The 17,870-nt window shown below is 43.8% G+C and overlaps 1 protein-coding gene across 5 annotated transcripts in view; it reads right to left on the minus strand.

Annotated features, from left to right (window-relative positions):
* Positions 1 to 5,457: 5,457 nt before the first annotated feature.
* SKA1 (spindle and kinetochore associated complex subunit 1) overlaps positions 5,458 to 17,870 on the minus strand; it is a 47,761-nt gene continuing 35,348 nt past the window's right edge. For all 5 annotated transcript variants that reach the window (XM_051851230.2, XM_008261307.4, XM_008261310.4 and 2 more), the window contains 4 exons: positions 16,633 to 16,730; positions 13,014 to 13,151; positions 8,487 to 8,656; positions 5,458 to 7,684 (listed from right to left, as the gene is read on the minus strand). In XM_051851230.2, the coding sequence (XP_051707190.2) occupies positions 7,536 to 7,684; positions 8,487 to 8,656; positions 13,014 to 13,151; positions 16,633 to 16,730 (555 nt within the window). In that variant the 3' untranslated portion in view covers positions 5,458 to 7,535. The remainder of the gene's footprint in view (positions 7,685 to 8,486; positions 8,657 to 13,013; positions 13,152 to 16,632; positions 16,731 to 17,870) is intronic.

Here is a 17,870-nt window from a genome sequence, read left to right on the forward strand (position 1 = left end):
TAACGGAAATACCAGGAGGAGAAAAAGAATGGAAACACATTTGAAGTGATAATGCTGAGAATCTTTCATAATTAATGGCAGATACTAAACCACAGATCTGAGAATCTGAGAACATCAAGCAGAATAAATACCAAAATATCTACACCTGGGCATGTTATATGCACACTGAAGAAAATCAAAGGAAATGAGAAAACCTTGGAATATGAGGACACAAGGCATCTCAGCTGTAGAGGGATAAAGAACAGAGCCACATCAGACTTTCCATCAGGAATGATGCAAACAAGGTGAGAGTAGAGTGATACAGTTAAGGTGTTGAGAGAAGCCACCAGCAGGGACTGGCACTGTGGTGTAGGGGCGAAGCTGCCCGCTGTGACACCACCGTCCCAGATGGGCGCCAGTCCGGCTCCCTGCTGTCCTACCTCCTGGCTTCCACCTGGTTCAGCCCTGGCCATCACGACCACCTGGAGACCGAACCAGTAGATGGAAGATGTCTGTCTCTGCCTCTGCCTCTCTCTGTGACTTTTTCAAATAAATAAATAAATCTTAAAAAAAAAAAAAGCACCAGCAAAATGATTCTTTAACAGGGAAGGACAGAGACTTTTTCAAAGAAATCTGAAGAAATTGGTTGTCAGTAGACCTGCCTTGAAAGGAAATGCTGGGCCGGCGCTGTGGCGTAGTGAGTAAAGCCGCCGCCTGCAGTGCCGGCGTCCCATATGGGCGCCATTTGAGTCCTGGCTGCTCCACCTCCGATCCAGCTCCCTGCTGTGGCCTGGGAAAGCAGTGGAAGAGGCCCCTGCAGAAATGTGGGAGGACTCTCCTGGCTCCTGGCTTTGGATTGGCCCAGCTCCGGCCTTTGCAGCCATTTAGGGAGTGAACCAGCAGATGGAAGATACCTCTCTCTCTCTCTCTCTGCCTCTGCCTCTCTCTCTCTGTAACGCTGCCTTTCAAATAAATAAATAAATCTTTAAAAAGAAAATGTTAAATTCCTCAGGAGAAAGGAAAATGATGTCAGAAATTCAGATCTACACAAATAAAGGAAGAGTGTTTAGAGAAGGAATACGTTAGGTAAAATAAAATCTTTTTTTAAATCAATCTAATCGAAAACTGTTGGCTTAAAACAATAATAACCATAATGTATTGGGTAATTACAGCTTACAAATAAACTAAATGAATGACAGAAACCATATAAGGAATGATAAAGAAGAATCGGAAATATTCTTATTTAAGGTACCAGTAATACTTCAGAACTGGTATAGTGTTATTCAAAAGTAGAGAAAGGGTCGGTGCTGTGGTGCAGTGGGTTAAAGCCCCAGCCAGAAGTGCCAGCATCCCATGTGGGTGCTGGTTCGAGTCCCGGCTGCTCCTCTTGCGACCCAACTCTCTGCTACGGCCTGGGAAAGCAGTAGAAGATGGCCCACATATTTGAGCCCCTGCACCCACATGGGAGACCCGGAAGAAGCTCCTAGATCCTGGCTTCAGATCAGTGCAGCTCTGGCCGTTGTGATCATTTGGGGAGTGAACCAGAGGATGGAAGACCCCTCTCTCTCTGGCTCTACCTCTCTCTGAAACTCTTTCAAATAAATAAAAAATAAAAATAAATAAAAGTGGATATAAATTATCTGTAAATATAGGTTGCTGACTCTAGGACAACCACCAGAAAATTTTATAAGAAGTTTATTTTATATGGTAGGAGTGAAGACAAAATGGTACCATACAAAAGGCTCTGTTAAAATCAGACTAGTAAATAAAAAAGAAGGAATATTTTTAAAAATTGAAAATGAAGAACACAACAAACAGAAAATATTAACAAATATGGTAGCTATGAATCAAAATATATCAGTAATCACTTTAAATGTGAATTTTCTAAATTTATCAATTAAAAAACATACTGTCAGAATGGATTAAACAAATAAGAGTCAACTATATATTGTCTACAAGAAATCCATTTTAAATACAAAGACACATGTAGATTAAAAGCAGAATAACAGAGAAAGATAAATAGGTACAGATTTAGATATAGGGCTTTGCTAACATTAATCAGAAGAAACCTGGAGTAGCATGTATCTGTTAAAAGAAGGCAATCTCAGAACAAGGAAAATTATCAGGGATAGATAAAGAGAGGCATTGATGAAGTGGTAGCAGTCTTAACGTGTACGTGCCTAACAGAGCATCAAAATAACATGAGGCAAAACCCACAGAACCTCAGGAGAAAGACAAATCCACTGTTATCCTTGGAGCCGGCAACATCCTTCTATCAGTATCTGACAGTTGCAGCAGGTGAAAACCATTAAGGGTGTAGTTGAATTGAAGAACAACATCAATCAGCTGAGTTTAATGGACAGTTGTAGAATGCTTCATTCAACAGCATCAGAATACACATTCTTCTCAAGTGTGTATGGAATACTCATCAAAGACAGCTGACATCTCAGATCACAAATCATACCCTAGTAAGTATAACATAGAAAGCATACAAAGCATGCTCTCAAACTAACATGGAAATAAACTAAAAATTAGCTAACCAGTATCTCAAAATATTTGGAGACTAAACAACACAGTTCTGAATAATACATAGGTAAAAATAGTCTTGAGAAATTTTTGAAAAAAGGAAAAAGAAAAGACAACATCAAAATGTGTGGGATGCAGTGAAAGCAGGGCTCACAGAGAAATTTAAAATGGCAGTCACCCTGTGACACTATTTGGCAATTAAATTAAAATCTGGCAATTAAAACAAAACCACGGTGCTATAAGACCCAGCAATAGTGCCCCTGAGAACCGCACTTTGCATAAGTGAAGATTTATGTTCACACAAAAACCTGTTCTTGAATATTTATTGGTAGCACCTACTTCATGATAGCCACAAACTAGAAACAACACACATATACCTGATTCAACAAACTGGGACCCATCCCATTCCACAGGCTACTACTCAACAATAAAAAGGAACAAACTGTTGACATATGCAAAAACCTAGGTGAATCCCCAGAAAACTGTGATGAGCAGAGTCCTATCACCTCATTCCACTTACACAACACGCTTGAAATAACGAAGTTATTGAAATGGAGCAAAATGAGGGATTGCCAGGAATTTGGGAAGGGATGGCGCTGGCAGGGAAGTGGGTGTGGCTATAAAAGGGCGACATAAGGACCCTTGTTCTGTATCTTGGCCGAGTCAGCGTCAATATCCTGGTTGTGGAAGGTATTGTACTATAGCTTTGCACAATGTCACCACTGAGGCAGAGAGTAAAGAGTACAAGGGATCTCACTTACTGTTTTCACAACTACATATGAATCTTTAAAATAGTCATAAAGTCAAAAGTTTATGAAAAAATAATAGGATTGTGGGCTACATGAGTAAATGCACTGGACTATATTTATTGATCTGCATCTACCAGATCTGTACCTTTCATGATATATAAATTTTATCTCAACCCCAAAACATTTCACTTCCTAGCTTCCTAATTCTTTTCAATTATAAAGGAATGCTCAGGGGGCTGGCACTATGATGTGGGTAAAGCTGCCACCTGCAGTGCCGGCAGCCCCTATGGGCACAAGTTTGAGACCCGGCTGCTCCACTTCCGATCCAGCTCTCTGCTATGGCCTAGGAAAACAGTAGAAGATGGCCCAAGTGCTTCGGCCCCTGTACAGAGGAAGCTCCTGGCTCCTGGCTTCGGATTGGCACAGCTCCGGCGGTTGCGGCCAATTGAGGAGTGAACCAGCTGATGGAAGATCTCTCTCTCTCTCTGCCTCTCTTTCTGTGTAACTCTTTCAAATAAATAAATAAATCTAAAAAAAAAAAAAAAAAAAAAAAAAAGAACTATCTTCTGAGGCATGCCCTCAGGACCTAAAGACTTCTCACAGGCCCAACTATCAGACACCATAGCTAAATCAACTCTCCATCCTGAATCCATCAGATCTTAACTAAGATGTCAGAGTTTAAACATCTACACGAGTAGTTTGGGGAGCCAAGTCCTGTTCAACCCATAACATCTAGGTACCCATGTTACTTGCACAAATAACCGACTTTGAAGGAACAAACTGAAGATTTTATCACATAAAAATTACTGTCTCAGGGGCTGGCACTGCAGTATACAGGGTAAAGCCACTGCCTGCATTCCTTATCGGAGCAGGTTTGTATCCTGGCTGCTCCACTTCCAATCCAGCTCCCTGCTAATGGCCTGGGAAAGCACAGAAGATGGCCCCTGGCACCCATGTGAGAGAACTGAATGAGGCCTCTGGATCCTGGCTTTGGCCTGCCCAGTGCTACTCATGGTGGCCATTTGGAGAGTGAATCAGCAGATAGGAGATCTCCCTCTCTCTCCCTCTCTGTAACTCTAACTTTCAAAATAATATTAAAATGACTATCTCAAGAACCAACCTGAGCAGTAGCTAGAGGGAGGTTCTCGGTGCCCACCGTCAGCCCTGCCCTGCCCTGGCCTCGTGGAGCTGGAAGGGTACAACCCAGATCTCAAGCTCCGCAGGGCCCAGCTGAGGTCAGCTCACCAGGATGTTCCCAAGAGCCCGATGCCCGAAGTCCCGGAGTGGGCCACAGGCACAGGGGACACGTGGATGGGACAGGAGGGTGCAACAGGGCCCCTGACGCTACCACAGGAAAGGTAGGGAAGGGCAAGCAATGGATCTGAGGGCAGAGGGACCCAGGATACAAAATCTGCTCAAAGTTAATTTTAAAAATATTATTTAAAAAAAAAAAGGCAGAAAAAGTATGTCATTTTGTTTGAAAATGAAATTGAACTTAATTTTTTTTAATGTTTTGTTTTATTTATTTGACAGGTAGAGTTACAGATGGTGAGAGGGAGAGACAGAGAGGAAGTTCTTCCATCCGCTGGTTTACTCCCCAGTTGGCAGCAATGGCCGGAGCTGGGCGGATATGAAGCCAGGAGCCAGGAGATTCTTCCAGGTTTCCCACATGGGTGCAGGGGCCCAAGGACTTGGGCCGTCTTCCACTGCTTTCCCAGGCCATAGCAGAGAGCTGGATTGGAACTAGACCAGCCAGGACTTGAACTGGCACCCATATGGGATGCCGGTGCGGCAGGCAGAGGATTAACCTCCTGTGCCACAGTGCTGGCCCCGAACTTAAATTCTTGATCAAAAATTAATGCCATTAGTCTTTGAGGAATATGATTTTAACAATGACATACCTAAATGAAAGTAATAAATGGATTTCATGCTCATAGTTACGAGACCCTTCACCTCACTATTAATTTTTTAGGAAGTTTTTATTTAATAAACATAAATTTCATAGGTACAGCTTTTGGGTTATAGCAGTTCTTCCCCCCACACCTGCCCTCCCACCCCCACACCTGTTCCACCTCTTACTCCCTCCCCCATCCCATTCTTCATTAAGATTCATTTTTAATTATCTTTACATACAGAAGATCATACTCTATACTAAGTAGAGATTTCAACGGTTTGCACCCACACAGACTCACAAAATATAAAGTACTGTTTGAAGACTAGTTTTATTGTTAATTCTCATAGTACAACACATTAAGGACAGAGGTCTTACATGGGGAGCAAGTGCACAGTGACTCCTGTTGTTGATTTAACAATTGACACTCTTATTTATGGTGTCAGTAACCACCCGAGGCTCTTGTCATGAGCTTCCAAGGCTATGGAAGCATTCACCTCACTATTAATTTAACAAAAACAAAACCAACTTATTGACACTGTGTTTAATAAAGAAATATTTTAAACAGAAAAACCAAGCAAATCAGAGAAAAATCAAGCGAAAGTCAAAACAAAGAATAATGCCATTATTTTTACTTAGATCAAGACATGAAAGATTAAACATTTATATATATGTGTGTGTGTGTGTATGTATGTATATTAGGGGGAAGGAAGGCTAAGAGCAGATCCGAGTGTCTACCAGGCAGTGTGTGACCAGGTGGTAACCAGGCCACAGGGCCTGCTGAGACACGCTCTGCTGCAGGGATAAGCCCGCCAGCAGATGGCACCGCCACGGACACGCCGCAGTCTCCCCGGGTGTGGAAGAGAAACACGCTAAGATCTTGCAATCTAATAACCCGTTTCCCATGACCACCTTCAACCCGCTCACACGTGCTATTTCATCATGTTTCCTCTCACTGGGGAAAACTCTGTTTTATCCCATGCAGCCTTCACATGCAGACACCAGCTGCGTGATGTTTTTCCTTATCAGTCAATCATCCGATATCTGGACACCAGCTGGAGGTCATACGACTCAATCTGATTCCAACTGCCTGCAGTTAGAACAGATCCCGCCTGAGGGCTCAGTCTCGCCAGACTGACCCCCACTTCAGACACCAATCACAACCAGTGGGTCCCAGGTTTCCCCCCTTCTCTCCAACTGGGCTACAAATCAGGGGTTCCCACTGGCACCTCAGGTTTGACAACAGGATGACTCATAGGACCCAGGGAACCACTTTGCTTCCATTTACCACTGTATTACAAAGGATGCGCTCAAGCACTCAGACGTATGAACAGTCAGATGACGAGGTTCTCAGGGCAAGGTCTTAGAGGGGTCTGGGGGCAGGAACTCTGTCCTTGTAGATTTGGGGTGCACCTGCAGACATCCAGATGTTCACCAGCCCAGAAGCTCCAAACCCCACAGTGAATGGGTTTTGATGCCTTCATCACACAGGCATGATGGATTATTAACTCAATATCCAGCCCCCCCACCCCCGCTAGGGGGTGGGACAGGCCAGGGAAGCTGAAGTTGGAAGCTTCCATCACAGCTGGGTCTTTATGCCCACCCTCAAGCTCTCCAGGAGCCAGCGAGCGCAGCCTCATGAGAACAGAACACACCTCTACACCAGGAAATCCAAAGGGATTCTGGAGGTCTGTGTCAGGAACTGGGGTCAAAGGCCAAATGCCAGAACTAAAGGTACACCCCCAACACTCGGAACATTCCCAGGGTTTCAGGAGCTCTGCACAGGAAACTGGGGAGCAAAGATCAAACACACGTTCCTTATTCTACCACAGTTTGACATCAGCTCAATGCTCTTTTATTACTCTCTGATTACAGTTGGAGGTTTACAGACTGGTTTATATGAAATGCATTTCAGGTAAGCTGCTCCCTCAGGACATTCAAGAAGCACAAATCATCAGGCGGATAAGCTGCCTCTGAATCCAACTTCTAGGAAGTTGCCCACAGATGGTGATGCTGCTGATGGAATTTAGACACCAATGACCTTTTATTCCAGAGGGCCTGAGTATCCTTGATTTTATCTTCTTAACCTTTTTCCTCCAGTGTCACAACTGCACCCATCTCATTAGGGTCTCATTACTGTTCACTAAACACAACAACTGGACATGAGCACCACTTAGTTCAATTATGTACCTCGTACAGAGGCTTAGAGGTGGTTAAATATTTGCTGAAAGAAATGGAACTCTGAAATACATAAGCTTTATCCAAAAATAAGTTGTATTTTCATACAAAACAGAGACAGGAAATAAAGTAGCTAACAAAATTATATATATGGCAATTCCAGGATAGCCTGCATACTCTACCGCTGCTCAGTTCAAAAGCTCACAAGGGCCTCAGGTTATAACATAGCGGGTGAGTCCGCCCCCTCGGACCTCCGATAGCCTCCGGCAGTGTCGTAAAATGTTCATTATCACATGAAATCTCTTGTCAACTTTCAAAGCTGTGAACTCCTTTATATCAGCTTCCACTATAAAATAATGACCTGAGAATAAAAGTAGGAATGCAAGCTTTCATAAAGTCAACTTTCAAAAGGATTCTTTTTCATGCATGTAAAAACAAGTATGTAAGGCATCAATCATTCTGTCATCATCCAATAAAATCTAGAACTGGTATGACTGCTAAAAACAATAATTATTCTATCAACCAAAGTTGCATGTGATTTACTATATAGCATTGTAGCCCCATTTATTAGATCACCAACTACCTGCTGATGCCTCTCGAACAATTCACTCCAAGAGGCAATACAAGCAGTGTTCATGGAATAACACCCACAGCAGCTCTATCAGTTAACAAGATAACCTCGGACAAAGAGGCCAAGCTCTTTGCCTAGTCTGCCAAATGGGGTAATCGCAAGACCTTCCCTAATAAGGACACCGTGAGGACTAAAGTGCTCAGCGTTCTATCTGGAACACAATGAGCGCTATACAAGCACAATCAACATTATCATTATTGTTCTGACTCTCCAAACACTGAGCGTAGTTCCACAACAGATTCTAACGCAGTGCTTATAACCCTCAGCACCAGATACGTTTGGTGCCGTCCTGCGCATTTCAAGGGTGTTTTAGCAGCATCTGTGGCCTCAACCCATTCAATGCCAAGAGCATCCTCAACCCCAACTGTAACCACCAAGAATGTCTCCAGATATGGCAAAATGTTCCCTGGTAGGGCAACTGCACTTGGTTGAGAATTCACTCCCTAGATTTAGAAGTTTCTAGAATTAACTTTGCTTCTCATAACACGCTCAACACAGTTGATATATACACAGATATATGCTATCATTTTACCTTTGGTATCTTTTGTCTCTTCATTAATAAATCTGTGATATAGATTTCTGGTCACAGAATTCATAGATGCTTTTGGTTGATGGAGGATCTTGTATTTACTAATTACTGCCTTGTTGATTTCTTTAATAACATCATTAATTTGACAATAGGTTAAGCGGGATTTCATGTACCTGTAAAAAAGTATATGTCATTTTTTAAAAAATCATCACACAAATTACCTTCTTTGAAAAACGAAGAATGGTTTACCATAGTACCTTTTATAATAGATAAAGTCCTCCCCCCATTAAAAAAAAAAAAAAAGATGTATTTATTCATTTGAAAGTCAGAGTTACAGAGGGGGTATAAGGGAGAGACAGAGAGAGAAAGAGAGATCTTCCATCGACTAGTTCACTCCCCAAATGGTTACAACAGACAGAGCTGGGCTGGTCTGAAGCCAAGAGCCAGGAGCTTCTTCCCGGTCTCCCATATGAGTGCAGGGACCCGAGCATTTGGACCATCCTCCACTGCTTTCTCAAGTACATTAGGAGAGAGCTGGATCATAAGTGGAGCAGCTGGGACTCGAACCAGCACCCATATGGGATGCCGGCATTACAGGCAGTGGCTTAACCAGCTATGCCACAGTGCTGGCCCCAAGTCCCCTTTATAAGAACAATTTTATATCAACTTCCCAATAAGCCAGACATAGCTCAACAGCTGAAAAATTAAATATCACTGCCTGTCTTTCCCAGTTATATCTAGATGTATAATTTCTATTCTCCTCCTACAGTAAATACTACAATTTAAAATAACCTCTCAAATTCTGAGTCAAATGGACTAACTACAAAGTATAGATTTATTTTAAAATGTTTGCAAGCCAAGAAAATTTTAAATATCAAGAAAGTATATAACACATAGAAATCTGGTTTTCTGCAAGAACTATCATCTGTTCAGAGAGGAAAAAAAGCAGGGGGAAAAGAAGCCGAAAGTTGACAAAGACAACCACAGGGAAGATGACAACAAAGACAAAGAGATAAAAAAAGACATAAGAGAGGGAAGAGATGTATAATTTGGGGCATGCTCGGGCTGACTTGCCCCAATTGGTAGAGTTGGAAACATACCAGGGGATTCCAATTCAATCCCATCAAGGTGGCATGTGCCAATGCCATCTCACTACTCCAAGTGATCAATTTCAGTTCACAATTGATCATAATGAAAGGACTAAGAGTCAAAGGGAGCACATAAACAAGTCTAGTATCTGCTAACACCAACCGATAGAATAAATAAAGGGGAGAGTGATCCAACATGGGAAGTGAGATACTCAGCAGACTCATAGAATGGCGGATGTCCTAAATAGCACTCTGGCCTCAGAATCAGCCCTAAAGGCACTCGGATCTGGCTGAAAAGCCCATGAGAGTATTTCAGGCATGGAAAGCCAAGACACTCTGGCAAAAAGATCTCTGTGAGTGAGATCCCAGTGGAAAGAACAGGTCTTCAAAGAGGGAGGTGCCTTTCTCTGAAGGGAGGAGAGAACCTCCACTTTGACTATGACCGTGTCTAAACAAGATAAGAGTCGGAGAACTCAAGGGGCTTCCATAGCCTTGGAAACTCATAACTGGTGCATAGGGAGATTACTGATGCCATAAACAGGAGTGTCAATTGGTAAAGTCAACAACAGGAGTCACTGTGCACTTACTCCTCATGTAGGATCTCTGTCCTTAACGTGCTGTACACTGAGGCTTAATGCTATAACGAGTACTCAAACAGTATATTTCACTTTGTGTTTCTATGGGGGTGCAAACGACTGAAATCTTTACTTAATGTACACTAAACTGATCTTCTGTAAAAAAAAAAAAAAAAAAAAAAAGAAAGAAATTATCAATTCCCAACTTGACTCTCACTGGGATTAAACATGACAATAGGTCTGATCTGATTTCATCATCATTTAAAAAAAATCATCTATTATTTTTCACTTTATGTTTCTGTGTGGGAGCAAACTGTTGAAATACTTACTTAAGGTATACTAAGCTGATCTTCTGTATATTAAGAGAATCGAAAATGAATCTTGATGTGAATGGAAGGGGAGAGGGAGTGGGAAAGGGGAGGGTTGTGGGTGGGAGGGACGGTATGGGGGGGGAAGCCATTGTAACACATGAGTCGTACTTTGGAAATTTATATTCATTAAATAAAAGATAAAAAAAAAAAAAAAGAACTGATGGGGCAGAGATGCGAAGAATGTGAAGAAAAGGTGGGCGGGGAGAATCCGCAGAGCCACGCCCATTCCTGCTGGCCCCACCCACTCCTTTCCAGCTTGGTCTCTTCTGCTCTTAGAGGCCCCTCTGCAGCCTGAGTCTTGCCTGCCCACAGGCCCCCCAGAGCCTCTGAATTCTGATCGGGCCGGACACACCAAAACCAAACCATTGTGTTACACCCTGTCCTTCGTTTCTATTCAGAGTGGCAGTTTTCTTTTCCTTTTTTTTTTTTTTTAAAGATTTATTTATTTATTTGAGAGGGAGAGACAGAGAGAAAGGTCTTCCTTCCATTGGTTCACTCCCCAAATGGCTGCAATGACCGGAGCTGCGCCGATCCAAAGCCAGGAGCCAGGTGCTTCTTCCCAGTCTCCCATGCAGGTGCAGGGCCCAAGCACGTGGGCCACCTTCTATTTTCCCAGGCCATAGGAGAGAGCTGGATGGGAAGTGGAGCAGCCAGGACTAGAACTGGCGCCCATATGGGATACCGGCGCCACAGGTGGAGGATTAACCTAGTGCGCCACAACACCGGCCCCCAGAGTGGCAGTTTTCTACACACAATTTCTGCCACATAAAACAGGAATTTATTTGAACAAGAATTTCCTATTTGCAGACACTCATTTTCATGTTTCATCTCTTCTCTAAGGTCACTTTTGGTGCCCTGTTTTGATTTTTTGAACCACAATTTCCAAGCCCTTGGCACTGCAGCTCTCTGCAATACACCCCGGAATTCCTTCAAATCCCTCAGCGAGCACCTTCATTTCCTCCCTACCAGCCCCCCACCTCTGCTGCTGCTTTCCAGCGAAATTTCACCAAAGTATTAATTCTTAAAAGACAAGGTTTGGAGCACATTCTTCTTTAACCTAATCGCTTGGCTTTCTTTCTCATACATTAAACAACCCCTTTGTTGAACAATGAATGAGCCACCAGGACTAGTCTGGTTTCCTTCTTCACCTCTTCACCGATGACCTTTCTATAAACTTCCACTCCACCATTCTTCCCAGCCTTTCACTCTTCCCTGTAGTTTGCTGACAAACAACAAACCAAACTGAGTGCAATGAAAACATCAAATAACATTCATGAAAATAAAGCTGGCAATAGTGGAAAAGATTGAGTTGGCAAAACAAAAAAAGAGCCTAAAGAGAAATGTCAACCTCATTATATTAGGCTCAGGATTGTGAAATAGCCAGAGTGGCTAATTAGCAACAATTTTCAAAACAGTAGGTAGTGCAAGCAAGGGTGTTATGAGGTGGCCAGACCCATACACTACCGATGGGAATAAAACTGGTATAAGGGTGGGCATTTGGCTCAGCAGGTAAGATGCCTGCATCTCACCTTGGAGTACCTAGGTTTGCTGCCCAGCTCCAGCTCCTGACTCTGGTTTCCAGCTAGTGTAGACCCTGGGAGGCAGTAGGCATGGCTCAAGAAGTTGGGCTCCTGCCACTCACGTTCCCAGCTCCCAGCTTCGGCACTGGTCAGGAGCCCCCGTGGGCTTCTGGGAAGTGAACCAGCGTACATGAGCACAAGCCTGTGCTCTCGCTCTCTTGCCTCCCAAATAAATAAAGAAAAATTTTAAAAATAAATACAATAAAATCTGGACAGATACCCTATCTTATCTGAGCAGAATTCTCAACTAGCTTTATTTTCTGACATTAAACACTTCCTAGCATGCATTATTTCTATAATAAAAATGAATAATAAGTATAACATAAAACCCAGTAGTTAAGCAAAGCTCTAAAACTACAAAAAGTTAAAACCATGGATTTCTGTAATTGTTCCCCATTACTGTCATCTGTAATAAGCACTGGAGAGCCCCCTTTGGGGGAGGCACCTTGTCTCACTCATTTCTGTATTCTCCTCAGGGACACAGGGCCCCAACACAGCACAGACTCAAACAAGTATGTGGTAGAAGGGACAAATGGAAACCCAACACATACAACATCTTCCCTCTTGATTTCCAAATCAGTGGAACCTACTCAATTTCCTTAAAACTGCAGCAAAACTGTGGCTGCCTCCAAGATGTAACTGGATGAATTTGTATCACACAACAGTCCCAGAGAGATCTACGTAAGACACATAGCCATCTCTGGATCTCTGTGAAAAGAGGTTTTACCACGAGACAAAAAGCACAACTTCAAGTATCTCCCAGAACAACTGCCTGCCTGTTCACAGTACAACATAAAACTATTTAGAAAAGATCAATATTTGAACATAGCATAATATGAATATAATCAAGCTCTGATTCAAACAATCATGCTGATTATTAAAGAGTTGAACATTAAAAGGTATCTTAAATACTTACGCAGGAACACCATTAAACTCATCAGTAGTGACAAGTGGCATTTCCTTAATAATTCTTTGTTCTTTGGGGGGCTTCTTCATGGGTGCAGGTTCCTCAACTTTGACTAGCTCTTCAGGTTCCACATCGGACCCATTAACCCTAGAACAGAGATGTGCAGTATACAAGCCACTCTCAGAACAAAGCAACACACTGGACATTTTCCCAACTAGAAATAATTAATATTAAATACATGATTTACCCTGTTAGAATTTTATAGCCAACATTTTTTTCTATCCCTGTGCCTCCACTATTAAGACTTAAATAGTAAAGAGAGTGTTGAAAAATTAAGTCCTCAAATCTTCAATAAGAAAAAGGTACTTAAAAAAGTGTTTGGGGAGCTGGTTAAGCCTCCACCTATGGCGCCGGCATCCCACATGGGTGCAGGTTTGTGTCCTTGGGTGCTCCTCTTCCAGCTCTCTGTTTATGGCCTGGGAGAGCAGTGGAAGATGGCCCAAGTCCTTGGGCCCCTGCGCCCATGTGGGAGACCCAGAAGAAGCTCCTCGCTCTGGACTGGCCCAGCTACAGCCTTTCCAGCCATTTGGGGACTGAACCAGTGGATGGAAGACCTTTCTCTCATCTCTCCCTCTCTGTAGCTCTGCCTCTCAAATAAATAAAGAAAATCTTAAAAAAAAAAAAAATGTTTTGGAAGGGGCCAGTATTGTGGCACAGTGGGTTAAGATGCTGCTTGGGACACCCGTATGCCATATCAGAGGGCTGGTGTGAGTCCCAGCTACTCTGCTTCGATTCCACTTCCTGCTACTGCATATCCTGGGAGGCAGCAGAAGATGGTTCAAGTACATGGGTCCCTGCCAACTGTGTGGGAGTCCTGGATGGAGTTCCTGGCTCGTAGCTTTGGCCTGGCTCAGTCTGGCTATCCCAGACATTTTGGGGAGTCAACCAGAGGATGGATGATTTCTTTGTGTTTTTCTTTCTCTCTACCATTCTGCCTTTCAAATGAATAAATATTAAATCTTTTTTAGAAAGTCTGTGTAGGGCCAGTGCCATGGCTCACTTGGCTAATCCTCCGCCTGTGGCGCCCACATCCCATATGGGCGCTGGGTTCTAGTCCTGGTTGCTCTTCTTCCAGTCCAGCTCTCTGCTGTGGCCCGGGAAGGCAGTGGAGGATGGCCCAAGTGCTTGGGCGCCTGTACCCACATGGGAGACCAGGAGGAAGCACCCGGCTCTTGGCTTCAGATCGCCGTAGCTCCAGCCATAGCGGCCATTTGGGGGATGAAACAATGGAAGGAAGACCTTTCTGTCTGTCTCTCTCTCTCACTAACTCTACTTGTCAAATTAAAAAATAAAAATAAAAAAATAAAAAGTCTGTGTAAAATGGAATTCAAAAATAAGTTTATTTTGGTGCAAAAAATTTTAAAATTCAAATATTGGTTTTTCCATGAAATTTGAAGACACTTTGTATACCTACATTTACATACACAAAACATAATATAGTGTATAACATATCCTAAACATCTTCATCAGCTGCCCCAAAGTCAACGTGAGTAAACTTGAACTTAACCTCTTGAACAGCTTCTCTTCCTGACTTCCCTGGTCCTGAACCTAGAAACCTCAGTCAACTGTGACTTCTGTTTATCCTAATTTGTCTTGTTGGTTGCTTGTGTCCATCGCTACCTCTTGTAGACTCAGTTCAGTTGCTCGCAATGAGCACGGGTTACTCTTGGACCCAGTCCACCCAACTGTTATCAGAAGCCAACAAACATAGCTCCTGCTCACCAGCAGGTGAGTCCAGAAACAGGCTGTGATTTCAAGGTTGTTTAGCTGTCAGAGAAGGAACAGACCTTTGTTGCAATAGTGGTTTGATTGCTCCAAGAAAGAAGATGTCGGATACAGAAAACAGTAGGTCCAACATGGAAGCCAGCAAAAGGGATCCCAGAAACATAGGAAGTGAGATCCCAAGATGACAGCTGAGCCCCAGACCCTTACAGCAACCAGGCCTGAGAGACAGAGGGTGACTCAGAAGATGGCCATCAAGATAAAAATGTCCCATGCTTTGGGATCATCATCCTTATGAATCCTCACAGCAGACTCCAATGTTCAACTGGCTGATTGTTACCTGTACTTCCTTGTCTTGACCATGTGCTAAGTAAATGCCTCACAGTCATTTCAGCCTATAAAACAGTTGTGCTTCGACCAAGCCATGAGAGCTGAAGCCAGGCCAGAGTGAGCTCTCTGGCCATATTCCTGCTGGGTATATAATGCCCATCCCACATTATAATCCTGGCACAAATTCTGTGATGTCCTGTGTTTCCAAGTATTCACTTGTGACCATTACTTAACTTTCTCTTCTTGTAAGGAAATTCCAAGAAACCTTGATAATGCCAAGGCACTCTACAACTTTGCTGGCAAAGGACTAGAGGGATGGGAGTGGGGAAATACTTGGAAGACAAAACAAAGGGCCTCCGAAATTATAAAGACAAATGGTGATGGAGGACCCTATTCAGAGCCGGGCAATGAAAACAGAAAGGAGAATGGAGACAGATTTTTAAAAACTGCAGGGAAGCAGAATGGACAAGTGATGGCTAACAGAGTGAAGGTGAGAAGTCTCTGCCTAGATGACAGAAGAACAGGGCCTGGTAACAAGACGGCCAGAGCTCAGTCTTGGGCATGCAAAGTTTGGAGAGAAAACAGCTCACTCAACAGAGTCTTCGCATGCCGTGAAAGCGCCAGTGCAAGACGTCACATCAAAGCTAGAGTGGGACACCTGGGGGCTTTGGCAGTGTTGCTGAGAAAGTGTGAGGAAGCCACATCAGGAGATGCCTGTGATACAAGGGAGGGCAGAGGGAAAGGGGGCGGCTAGGTCAAAGCCATGGGACAACTCGGGAAGCACAGAGGCACTGCAGGAAGCGGAGCTGCAGAAACAAAGAGGTGGTAAGCAACACGAGATCTGAGAAGCAGGATCAGGATCGGGGCAGAAGAGGGATTTTCTGAGCCATTTTGACCTTCCAGCCATCAATGTCATGGTGTGATGGCAACAACAGCTAAAAGGCAGGTGTCAGGTGACCGGGAGGAGGCAGAGCACAGACACTCACCATCAGCAAGTGGCGTGCCAGGGACAGGTGGAGGTTGCAGGGGGGAAAAGTGGGTCTTGTTCCTTCGGCTGCTTTTAAGAGACGTGCATTAGGCTTAACCTTCACTAAGGCAGTGGTTCTCAAGGATCAAGGGAGCTGCCCACAGAAGAGGCTCGGCAAGGTGTGCAGATGGCTGTCACCGTCACGCTGGGGAGACGGGGGTGCTATGGGTACCTACCCGATGGGCAGAGACCAGGGACACTGCTACATGTCCTCTTTTCCAGCAAAGAACAATCCAGCCTCAAATGCCAACGCAGCCAAGGTTGACGACGGAAAGACAGAGCCAGGAGGGCCTTGTCCTTGGGACACAGGGGCGACAGTGTCCTCGGGACAAGAAAAGTGGTGGAAATGGGAAAATCGTGTTTCTAATGTTCAGGGACGAAAACCTGGGTAGTCGTTGACAAAACTGCCAAGCACCTCAAAGAATGAAAAGCGATTTGCTTCTATGGCTTTATAATCCAGACAGCAAGAATAATCCTAAGTATACTTACAAGCTCTGGGTTACGGTTACTTGAGGCAAATGGCAAGGGATGTTTTCTTTGAGATGTTCCACATCTTTATAATCTTCTTCAAGAGATGCACAGAGTTCCTTAAATGAAGATGAAAAAATAAATAAATAAAAACCTCACTAATGAGCATCTGTCCCCACCGCCTCCCTTGCGTGTGAAGACATTACAAAAGGGCAGGAGAGACTGCACCATCATCACACCAACTGTTTGAACTGGCAACACAGAATGAAGTAAGCGTTGAATGCAGCGACATGGGGGGTGGAAGGAGAGTCTGGTTCCTGGAGCTGCTTTTGGATGGTGATATTTTTCTTTCTTTTTTTTTTTTCTTTTTAAGATTTATTTATTTTGAAAGTCAGAGTTACAGACAGAGAGAGCTCTTCCATTTGCTGGTCCACTCCCTAAATGGCCAAAATGGCTGGGGCTGGGCCAGGCCGAGGTGTCAGAAGCTTGGAACTCCATGTGGGTCTCCCAGGTGGATACAGGGGCCCAAAGACTTGGGCCATCTCCCACTGCTTTCCCGGGTGCCTTAGCAGGGAGCTGGATGGGAAGTGGAGAAGCCAGGACTCAAACCAGGGCCCATACGGGGTGCTGGGGCTGCAGATGACAGCTTGATCCACTGCGCCACAACACTGGCCCCAAAATGGTGATGTTTTTCTCTCTTGGATTTTTCAGGGAACAAACCCTGAATCACATTACAGTTACAAGGCAGGGAGGGTTGAGATTTAAGACTTTCTCAAATACTTTAACCTTAGGAGGCAACTAAAAAATATATGAGAGATTCATGCTTTTCATTCTGGTATATTGCTTTTGTTGACTTGGCAAATGTTCCCAGCAGTACCTGCGAGACAGCGCCACAGTGACAATGCATGCCCAGGGGCAAGCACGAGGTACTGCTTACAGTGACTTCCACTGTAATTCTCTTTTAGTATAATTGTTTTTTGTGTGTGTATCTCTGTGTATGTTGCATTTAACTTCCACTAGAACTTGGGACTACAGACTCATGCACATTTTAATAAGGAAAATATCCCCTGCCTGTGGATTCCTGTCATCTGGCTCCCAATAATAATGTAAACATTATTTCCAAACAGCCATCAGCTGTGAGCTGACTAACCCCTAGGCACACATCAAGCACAGGGCACCCTGGGATAGGTCAGAATTGAATCTCAATGTTGGTTTCCATTTTGGAGTAAATGACATCTCTCTTGCAGAGCTGAATGATG

Source organism: Oryctolagus cuniculus, chromosome 10 (assembly GCF_964237555.1).
Source record: "Oryctolagus cuniculus chromosome 10, mOryCun1.1, whole genome shotgun sequence".
Lineage (NCBI taxonomy): Eukaryota > Metazoa > Chordata > Mammalia > Lagomorpha > Leporidae > Oryctolagus > Oryctolagus cuniculus.